At 42.3% G+C, this 9,973-nt stretch overlaps 2 protein-coding genes across 3 annotated transcripts; one reads left to right on the top strand and one right to left on the bottom strand.

Moving 5' to 3' along the window:
- Window positions 1-217: 217 nt before the first annotated feature.
- Window positions 218-3,966, bottom strand: RAD1 (RAD1 checkpoint DNA exonuclease). The gene is made up of 5 exons (XM_062513370.1): window positions 3,772-3,966; window positions 2,143-2,251; window positions 1,249-1,507; window positions 797-895; window positions 218-475 (listed from the first exon to the last, which is right to left on the bottom strand). The coding sequence occupies exons 1-5, from the start codon at window positions 3,964-3,966 to the stop codon at window positions 292-294; spliced, it is 846 nt and encodes a 281-aa protein (XP_062369354.1). The 3' UTR covers window positions 218-291.
- A 124-nt stretch (window positions 3,967-4,090) lies between these two features.
- On the top strand, window positions 4,091-8,670 carry BRIX1 (biogenesis of ribosomes BRX1). Of its 2 annotated transcripts, XM_062513154.1 has the most exons (11): window positions 4,121-4,198; window positions 4,295-4,324; window positions 5,011-5,122; window positions 5,508-5,551; window positions 6,175-6,245; window positions 6,627-6,676; window positions 6,765-6,838; window positions 6,938-6,988; window positions 7,279-7,380; window positions 7,885-8,013; window positions 8,320-8,670. In XM_062513154.1, the coding sequence occupies exons 1-11, from the start codon at window positions 4,121-4,123 to the stop codon at window positions 8,587-8,589; spliced, it is 1,011 nt and encodes a 336-aa protein (XP_062369138.1). In that variant the 3' UTR covers window positions 8,590-8,670. The 2 variants fall into 2 exon arrangements, with proteins under 2 accessions (XP_062369139.1, XP_062369138.1); XM_062513155.1 differs by having other exon boundaries at window positions 4,091-4,324.
- The last annotated feature ends 1,303 nt before the right edge of the window (window positions 8,671-9,973 follow it).

The following is a 9,973-nucleotide window of genomic DNA, read 5'->3' as shown; positions in this document are numbered from 1 at the left end:
GCATCAATGTATTACACAAACAGTACTTTAACATCTGTGCAGGAAGCATTGTCTACAGGATGAAGCATTGTCTATAGGACATCAACTTCCCTTTCTGCTTTTTCAGCTTCAGTTTGAGTCAAGGCTAAGAATGTTTGCAGTGGAAGAAAATTAAAGTCTTCAGCTTTCTTATTCCAGAGGTTTTTTTTTTAAAAAGACAATATCAAACCTTACAGCTTTCATTTAGTTTTGTTAAAAAACCCTGTATTTTATGTAACCAAAAATATATTACAGATGCCAGCACGCACACATCTACAGTTCTGCCTCAGTGATATTCTCATCAGGGCAACAATAGTATTCCACAAAACAGATCTGTCCATCTTCATTCCTAATCATATACTGCAGTGAAAGAAATCCTTGAGCGTCTGTTCGAATGGACACTTTACAAGACAAAGCCAGTGCCTTTGTGGATGGTTTAAGCAAAGAAATCTTGTACCTGCAGGAGAAAAAAACAGTAATATGGAAAAAAATTCATTGTGCAAAGAGGAGCTGAAACATTAGTAATGAATAAAGACCCAGAATAAACAAAAAACAATTAGGAACATGCTCATTTGGTCTTTACCAAGTGACAACATTAAACTGTCAGCACTTAGCTTTTGATTACAGACATTTTGATTACAGACTTTCATCAGATGGGGAGTATTTTTGCTGCCCATACTAATAAAATAAATGTTACAGTATTGCAAAAACAGTTTTTAAACTTCCCATCAAGAATGCATGACCTGGGATAGAGGGCTTCAGTCACAGACTTTCTAACCTGTTTGTCTGGGTCTGAGTACAGTGGAATGCTTCCATCAAATCAGAGTCTCTAGGGTAATCTAGGTGTGCACTTCCAGCGTTTCCAAAAGTGGATAACCTGGAAGACAAAAAGCACCATCTCAAAATACCTGATAAGAGCTCTGTAAAAATTCATCAAAATGAGTCATTGTACACACCTCAATGACAGCTTCACAAAACACTGCCTTTTGTTTCACTTTGTCTAATCAAAAAAGTTAAACTGCCCACACCAGTGTCACATTTACCAGGCTGTCAAAATGCTCATTACTATGTTAATTAGAGTACATACTGTAATTTGCTATACCCATTACAATTCTTCCTGAAATGAACTGGTATTCTAAAATAGCTCCCCCCCTCTCCACTGTGAAAACTTCTAGTCATCACCAAAGGAAGCCGAGCATGAACATTTGAGCTGAAAGCCATTTCTAGTACCTGAAGTAGGGTTTATCTGGAGACATGGTAATCTGCAGAACTTCACTGGTCATATCCAGTTCAGAAAATGCTTCTCGTAGTCCCTCCGACTGCAGGATGATTTTATTAACAACCTTTGTACTGCAGAAATCAAAATCTAACAACTCATCAGATTCTTGAGTGTTGATTTTGCACACTGTTACTACTCCTCCTTCTTCCAAGAACAGCATCAGGGGATACCCATAACCACGATAACACATTCTAAGGGCCGTTGATGTTCCTGAAAAAGAGAACATTCCACAGAGAGCGCAGCTAAGACATCTGACTACTTTAGAAAACTCACATTTTTCTGGCACAAGGGGAACAGATCAACTTGATTCACCTTGTTTGGTCCAACCTCCAATACGTTACTCAAACACACTTAGTGCTGCCTCATAGACACCCTCTGAAATGCCAATAGTTATGCAGTTATGTGTGTAGACAACTCAAATCCAAATAATTCACCCACCAGACAGGAAACACCAGCTGTGACAATGAAGACATGCTATAAATAGTTCAGAGGAATTGGAAAATGCTCATGGTACTCTGTCTCACATCATCTTTCCTTACTACTTGTTAGGTGTGCAACCCAAACTGATGTTAATGCAGCTCAGCTTGTGCTGTGGTCACACCCTCCTGTTGCAGGTTATCACCACCCAAACCTCTGGTTTCCCAAAACCACAGTGCTCTTCAGTACACTCCATTTAGATCTTTACGTCAGCCACAGCCAAAACTGCAGAGGAATGAGGATTTCAATACAGAGCTGAGAGGGTAGAACCATGACAGAACGCTGTCACGGTGTCACTCCACTCCACCTGAATACACATCCTGCAGCACCCACACAGCTTGCATTGATTCATGGAAAATACACCACACCTGGCAGGGAGCTGGTTCCAAAAATGGTGAGGCAGTCCAGAAGAACAGACAAACTGATCCGGAACATCACTGATTCCTCCTGAACAGAAAATTCCTGAAAAATTTCTGCCTGTAAGTTAAAGCAGAGAGATGAAAAATCTGGAGTTTCTGCAATTATTTCAGTTTGCACTTCAGAGTTTCCCTTTCAGAAATCAGTGCAATACCAAGTGCTTTCAACATGCAACACAGCATTGATTATAGAAGAGTGGGTCTTCATTCTCAAACCTAGGAAAACACAATCACGCCACACTTGAAACAAGGTAGATGGCATAAACATGAAATCCTAAATTCTTGTCTTTTATGGTTTAAGCACAAGCCATAAATGTTAAAGCCTAGAGCCTCTTACTTCTGGAGCTGGAAAGATTCAGGGAACTATACAATGTATCACCCTTCTCCAGTAATAATACTTACTTTTTTATGCTCAGAGCATGAGTAAACATTCCAAATACTAGAAGTACATCATAACAGAACAGTGACTTCACCACTCTTAAATATGTGCTGAACCCTGTCTTTGACTAGCCTAGGGGGTAAACTGCTCCATGCTATCGTGTTTGTCACTGGCACTCACTGATTTGTGGCACCTATGAAGCAGCAGAGTATCTCAGAAACAGAGCAGAGTATCTCAGAAATAAAGCATGGTGGCATTTTGGAAAAGGTGCTTTTGGGAAAGTAATTTCTTATTTTCCTGGTAGCCCAGAGGGAAAACTGGGGTGCTTTGAGCACACCACAACCATCTTCAGTCAAGTGTCTGTGAATCTGTACTCCTTCACAGCTGATATAAATCCAAACTTTTGGCTTTGGGATGAGCTATAAAAACACTTAAAGAGCGATAGCATGAGTGCTTGCTTGTGCAATGAAGCACAGCACGGGCAGAAGGAGCTGTGAGCTTGGCATTTGCACCAACAGATGAGGTGTGCAGGTGTGCAGAGATGTACTGGGTGAAGGGTTTGGAACTCCACCAGCACGGACACCCATAAACAAGGAAAGTCTCACCCTGGGCCCTCCTCCACACCAGCTCAGGCACCTTTGCCTTGGTTCCAGCAGTCTCCCCTTCTCTGGAGGTGAGCACATGGAATCATTAGGGTTGGAATGAATCTCTGGAGATCATCCAGTCCAACCCCTCTGCCAAGGCAAGGTCACCTCCAGCAGGTGACACAGGAATACGTCCAGGTGGGTTTGAAGGTCTCCAGAGATGGAAACTCCATGACCTCCCTGGCATTCTGTTCCAGTGCTCTGCTGCCCTTAGTGTAAAGAAGTTCCTTCTCATGTTGAAGTGAAGCTTCAGAGTTTCAGTTTATGCCCATTGCTCTCCTTCCTGTCACTGGTCACCACAGAAAGGAGTCTGGTACCATTTTCTTGGCACCAATCTCTGAGATATCTGTATGTATTAATGAGACTCTCTCTCAGTCTGCTCTTCTCCAGACTAAACAGGCCCGGCTCCCGCAGGCTCTCCTCACGACAGAGACGCTCTGGTCCTTTGACCATCTTCGTGGCCTCAGCTGGACCCTGTCCAGTGGCTGCTCGTCCTCCCGGCGCTGCGACAGCGGCGCTAACCTGTGCAAGGTGTGTAGCAGTACCGTCATCCCGTACCTGGATGAAGGCGTTGGCCTGGATGCACTTGGCATCCTCCACCGTGACGCGCAGCCCGCTGGCCGTGGCCAGGCAGGTGGCGTGTTCCTGGAAGTGCACGGCCCGCAGGAGGCTGGACAGGTGCCGGGCATTGTCCAGGCTGGCGGACAGCGCGTAGCGCTCGCCGCTGGCGGGGGGCTGCGCCGAGAACGGCATGGCCGGACAGCGGGAGGGAGCAGCGCAACCGGAGCGCGGGCACCGGGCAGCGCCAGCACAGCCCCGGCGAGCGCAGGAAGTGAGATCAGAGCGCAGGAAACGTGACACGGGAAGTGGTGCCGGGAGCAGCGAGCCCGGCATGGCGTGGGGACAGATGGCGGCCAAGAGGAAACGTGGAGCGCTGGCCGCGGGGAAGGCGAAGCGCGCCAGGAGCGCCCCGAGCGCGGGCGAGGCGGCGCCGGAGGGCGGCCGGCGGGAAAAATACAGCATCCCGCCGCAGGAAAAATACAGCATCCCGCCGCAGGAAAAATACAGCATCCCGCCGCAGGAATACAGCATCCCGCCGCCCGTGTCCCAGGTACCGCCGCTCGGGCCGCGCCCCGGCCTCCCCGCCGCGCCGGGGCTTGCGCTGTCTGGGGGAGCACGACTGCTACGCCGGGACCGAGAGGTTTATTGGGAATCCTTTATAATTCCAGCACAAGTAAAAGTACACGTGGCGCTTTCACGTTGTTTCCGTGGGGATACGCGAAAAGCGGTGTTCTGGTCTATGTCGGTGAGATGTGTAACCTCAGTCTCAGAAACATTTGAAAAAGTTAGGCAGTTCTGTCGTATACAGAGGCTGTATGGAAATTGAGCCTGTTCCATTTAGGGATCATACGGGGAAGGTTTCGGTTTCCTTGTAAGAAAAACGTAAAGTACTGCGTGTGAACACAAAAGATTTCAGAGTATCGACAGGATTAGCTGGGCTGTGCTCTGAGCCCATTTTGCAGGAAAATAAGTGATGCACGTGGCTTTTTAGTACTTCGGTGGGAGCGAAAGGCCGTGCCTGGGAGTGGATCAGGATGAGGGCTGTTCCTCCTGTAAAAGCTGAGCCCCCCTGTTCTGTCTCCACTCTTTCTGAGTGCGTGGTTCTGGCTGGGTGGGCAGATAACAAAAGTTCGTGTTGTGTCTTTCTGTATTTACTGTCCAAACTTTTATTTTTGCTGTATTATAACAGTATTAAGGCTAGAAGCTTTCCACATAACTGTTGTGCCTTTTTTCTAGGGCAAATGGAAAAACAAAGAGCGAGTCCTGATATTCTCCTCGCGTGGAATTAATTTCAGAACAAGACACTTAATGCAGGACTTAAGGACATTGATGCCTCACTCTAAAGCAGGTGGGGGTTGAACATCATTCCTAACTTATACTTTGAGGATACCTTTAAGCCAAGAGCTTCTAGCAACCTGTTCTTTTTTTTTTTTTTTAATGTGGTACAGAAGACTTTTGATGAAACTTGTCTCTTAAACAAGCACCATTTGACCCAACAAGTACAGCAATTGTTGCATCAAGATATTTTCTGGTGAATCCTACAGCACCAGTCCCAAACCTGCACAGTTAGTTTTGTTGCTATGTTTATTTATTCCGTAACATGACAGAAAAAATTTGAAAAATACCCTTTCATTTATAAACCAGTAAAATTTTTGCAAAAAACCTTACTGTTAGAAGAATTTCTTATATTAAATTGGTTTTCCAGCCTTGTTAATGTTGTTTTTGTCTTCCAGATACTAAAATGGACCGTAAAGACCAGTTATTTGTAATCAATGAGGTAATTCAGGATTTATCTTGGCGCTTCTTTATTTGATTTTATTTTCTATGGGAATTCAGTGTGCAAAGGAAAGGGGCAACCAAGGTCAAAGTGTAATGTCATAGGTGAAAATTATGGATATCCAAAAAGCAGTCATGTTTAAACACGAAGCTGACTTTAGTTAATAAAACCAAAATGAAACTTTTAATTAGATACTGATTTTCATCATGAAGAAATAGAGCATAATGTGCTTTTCTGTGTAGGTGAGAGGTGTAGTACATCTTATACCTGAACAATGCAGGACACAAATATGCAGCCAGCTTAAATTTAGTAGGACATTGATAGTTCTGAACCTGGAACCTAATGTCTCAGCTCCTGCTTTTGTGTTTATATGCTGGAGAACTTATCAGGTTGTTTGTAGCTTTAATGAAGTTATTACTCCTTGTAGTAAGTATGTGAGATTAAAAAAAAAAAAATCACAACCCAAAAAAAAAAATCACCAAAATGTGGGTATCAGTAGGTGCCATTTAATAAGACAAGATCTTTGCTTTTGAACTTGCATTTTAGAGAGGGGAAAATATTAGAGATGAATGTGGAAAGTTTAAAAATGTTTGTAAACAGCTAATTTGGTGTGTTTTGTGTAGGTATGTGAAATGAAAAACTGCAATAAGTGCATCTTTTTTGAAGCCAAAAAGAAACAGGATCTCTACATGTGGTAAGGAAATGTTATATTCTGTTACATTTCTGTTTATAGCTGCAGATGCTTCAGTTCTAGCTGAAGTTTCCTCCTGTAATAGTGAAGATGCATGAAATAGTGCTGCTTAGTTAAATTTGTTGTAATACTGCACTTCTGTGGATAGTGCAAATTTACTGTGCATGACCAGCTTTTGGAGACTGTTCACAGAAGCATTTTACAAAATCATTTAGAAAACTAGTGTTTATGAGCATGTTAAAGGAACTCAGTGCAGCTGTAAAAGTGACAGAAACTACTTCAGTGCAGGAATAACTGGATGGGGTGTAGTGTGGAAATCCAGCATGTCTTCTGGTTGCTGTTAATATTTTTCTTTCTCTCTTCCCCACCACCTGTCCTCTGCAGGCTTTCAAACACACCACAGGGACCATCTGCTAAATTCTTGGTGCAGAATGGTAAGCTGGTGGACATTATTGTGTTTGTATTCTTGCTGTCTTGTCTGAAAGATTTTCTATAAGTAATTTTTTTTTCTAATCACTGTAGTTCACACACTGGCTGAATTGAAGATGACAGGAAATTGCCTAAGGGGTTCAAGACCCCTTTTGTCTTTTGATCCAGTAAGTACAGATTTTATTTCATTTGGGTATGTTTTTATTCTTTTTGCATGACTATTGCATTTTGCCTTGTATGTGAAATAACATTTTTACTCTTTGTAGATATTTGACCGGGAGCCACACTATGCCCTGCTAAAAGAATTGTTTATTCAGGTCAGTCTCTAGTTCTGGTGTTTCCTCATTGGAGATGCGTTTTTGGCAACATACTTAAAAATCAGAAGTGTTCTTTTCAAGTAGCAGTTCTACACTTCTGAGATTTGAAAAGAACACAAAGGATGGGGATCATATTCTTATGATTAGACTTAGACACTTGTTCTTAAGTTTTTGGTTGTGAAATGTAACCTGGGTTTGGGATCTTAATAAATTAAAAGGAGTTGAAAATGAGCCATTTATGTTTGAACTCTTAAACTGCAGATGTTCAGAAACACTGCCTTTTGTTACAGATATTTGGTACACCACAGTACCACCCCAAAAGCCAGCCTTTTGTCGATCATGTGTTCACCTTCACCATCACTGATGAAAGGATCTGGTTTCGCAATTACCAGGTGAGTGGTCTCTCTTAGCTTTTCAGAAGGAGGTCAGTTGAGTAATTTCTTATCAAATCCATTAATTAAGATAATAGCCATTATTATTATTATCAGAATACACCAGCCCCTGGTGCTTGCAGATTCAGTGTCCTGAAATGATTTACCTAATCCCATATCTCTGGAGAGATCTGTTTCACTGAACTTGCATTCACTGAGTTGTGATTCTGTGAGGGATGGCTTGGCAGCAGGATGTACTACCCAAGGCCTAAACTGTGCCTTAACCTAAATTGCTGCTTTGACTCAAAATTTCTGCTTTTCTGAAGAAGGAATTCACAAATACCAAGTACTCCAAAAGCTTGCTTGAATTTCAGAGAGCTGCTTTATGTACAGAACTGGGTTTATACAAGTCTAGATAATCAGATATCATATCTCAGATTTTAATTGTGTATTGCAAGGTGCCTACAAGGTCATATGCTTTGATTCAATCTGTGAGAAATGGAGAAGGTTTTCTTTTTATTGTAGATAATAGAAGAAGATGCATCTCTAGTTGAAATTGGGCCTCGTTTTGTCCTGAACCTTATAAAGATCTTCCAAGGTAGCTTTGGAGGACCAACTCTATATGAAAATCCTCATTACCAGTCCCCAAATATGGTAAGCAGCTTTGTCTTTGTTTTCTATTTCATTTAGCAATGAATTTGAAAACCACCCTGGCAGTCAGTCTGTGCCAGAGCATCAAGTATGCCTTTCCCCATGACCCTTTGTAATGCTCTAAACTGATGAAGGTTTGAGAACAGAGTAGTTTCATAATCATGAAATGAATGCAGGAGTCATGTCAACTAAAAAGATGGTGTTACAGAGGGTCTTGACAATTAAGTAGAGAAATTAGCATGTGTGTCATTAATATCAGATTTCTTCCATCTTGCTTGAAACATGGTGAAATTTAAATTATTTTTACAGCATCGCCGGCTGATAAGATTGTCAGTGGCAGCTAAGTTTAGAGAGAAGCAGCAAGTGAAAGAAGTGCAAAAGATTAAGAAAAAAGGGACTAAGGTCCTTGTTGAAGAAGATCCTACTGAAGTGGTCTTTGAAACTCCAGCTGAAGAGAAGCCAGTGGAAATACAGCTTGTGAAACCAGAGTCAAAGCCAATTGTTAAAGATAAGAAGAAGCTACGCAAAATTCAGAGGAAGAAGCAAAAAAAGCTGTTCAGAACTGAAGGATCTGCCTAGGGGATACAAGGGATGAACCTTCATACAATACCAACTGAATATTGTAAATATTGAAATTTACATTGTACAAACATATCTGAACCTCAGTTTTTAAATAAACAAAACATATGTTTCTTTATAATGATTGAGTTTGCATTCTTTTATTGCCTTCTGGTATTCTGGGTTTTGAGAAATAACACTGCATCCCATTCAACCTGGCGTCAGACACTCCAGGGGTGGGTCATCCACAGCCTCTCTGGACAACTTCTCTGGAAGCTATTTCTTTATTACATGCCTTTAATCTAATTCACAATTCCTGACCTCATGACCTGGTTCTTCCACTGACTAGTTTTGTCTCCCTGTGCACTCCTTCAAACTTTCTTGCGTTTCAAAGTCTTGCTTGTGCATAGTTTCTGTTTGATTACTCTCTTTCAATTTCCAGCATCTTAATGCTGAAAGGACACAACTGGCTCAAGAGTAAGCTGACCTGTTAAGTTCCAGCAGGGTGAGGGAAATCCCATGTAACTTGAGCAGCAAAGTGGTCTGTGTTCCATTTGATTGGAAAGAAAGACATGAATACGTAAGCTCAGTTCACATAGTCTAATATATAGAGGCAGTTGCGTTGGAAAGGACCCCCATCAGTATCACTGAACCCTACTTAACTCCTTGCAGAACTAAGTAACACTAAGCCATATGACTAAGGTCATCATCCATCATTCTTGACAGGCATGGTGCCCTGACCACTTCCCTGTGTGTAAAGAACCTTGGTGTCCAATGAATTTTCCCTGATGCACTAGTGTTTTAACCCCAGCTGGCAACTCAGCCCAGGTTTTAGTGCGTTGTAGGTGTGAGTTTTTGATGGCTTATTTTGGTTTTTAGCTTAGAGTAGGTTTGAATAATTTTAAGAAAAAGGGGGGAAATTATAGTTTAAGAGAGTTTTCTTGTTTTAGTTTAGTAATCAGGAGTAAAAGGTATTTTGTTTATTGGAGATAATAGAGTTTGTGTGAAGGATGTGAGGGAGTAAGCTGCCTGCTCACTCTTTCTTGGTAGGGTGCGGAAGAGAATCTGAAGGGTAGAAGTGAAAACTTGTGAGTTGAGATACAGACTGTTTAGCAAAAAAACAAAGCTTGTAAAGCAAAAGCTGTATACAGAAGCAAAACAAAACAAAGAATTTATCTACTATGTCCTGTGGGTAGGCAAGTATTCACCTCCCAGGAAAGCCAGGCTCCATTACATATAACAATGACTCAGGAAGACAAATGTGTCCCTGTGAATGTCCCCTCCCTCTTCCTCCAGCTTTGTAGGCTGAGCATGGTGCCACGTTGTGTGAGATACCCCTGCAGTCAGCTGGGGTGAGCTGCCCTGGCTGCATCCCCTCCCAGTTTTTTGTGCACCCCTCTCTGGT

Source organism: Cinclus cinclus, chromosome Z (genome assembly GCF_963662255.1).
Source record: "Cinclus cinclus chromosome Z, bCinCin1.1, whole genome shotgun sequence".
Classification (NCBI taxonomy): domain Eukaryota; kingdom Metazoa; phylum Chordata; class Aves; order Passeriformes; family Cinclidae; genus Cinclus; species Cinclus cinclus.
This window is presented reverse-complemented; position numbering and strand designations above follow the sequence as displayed.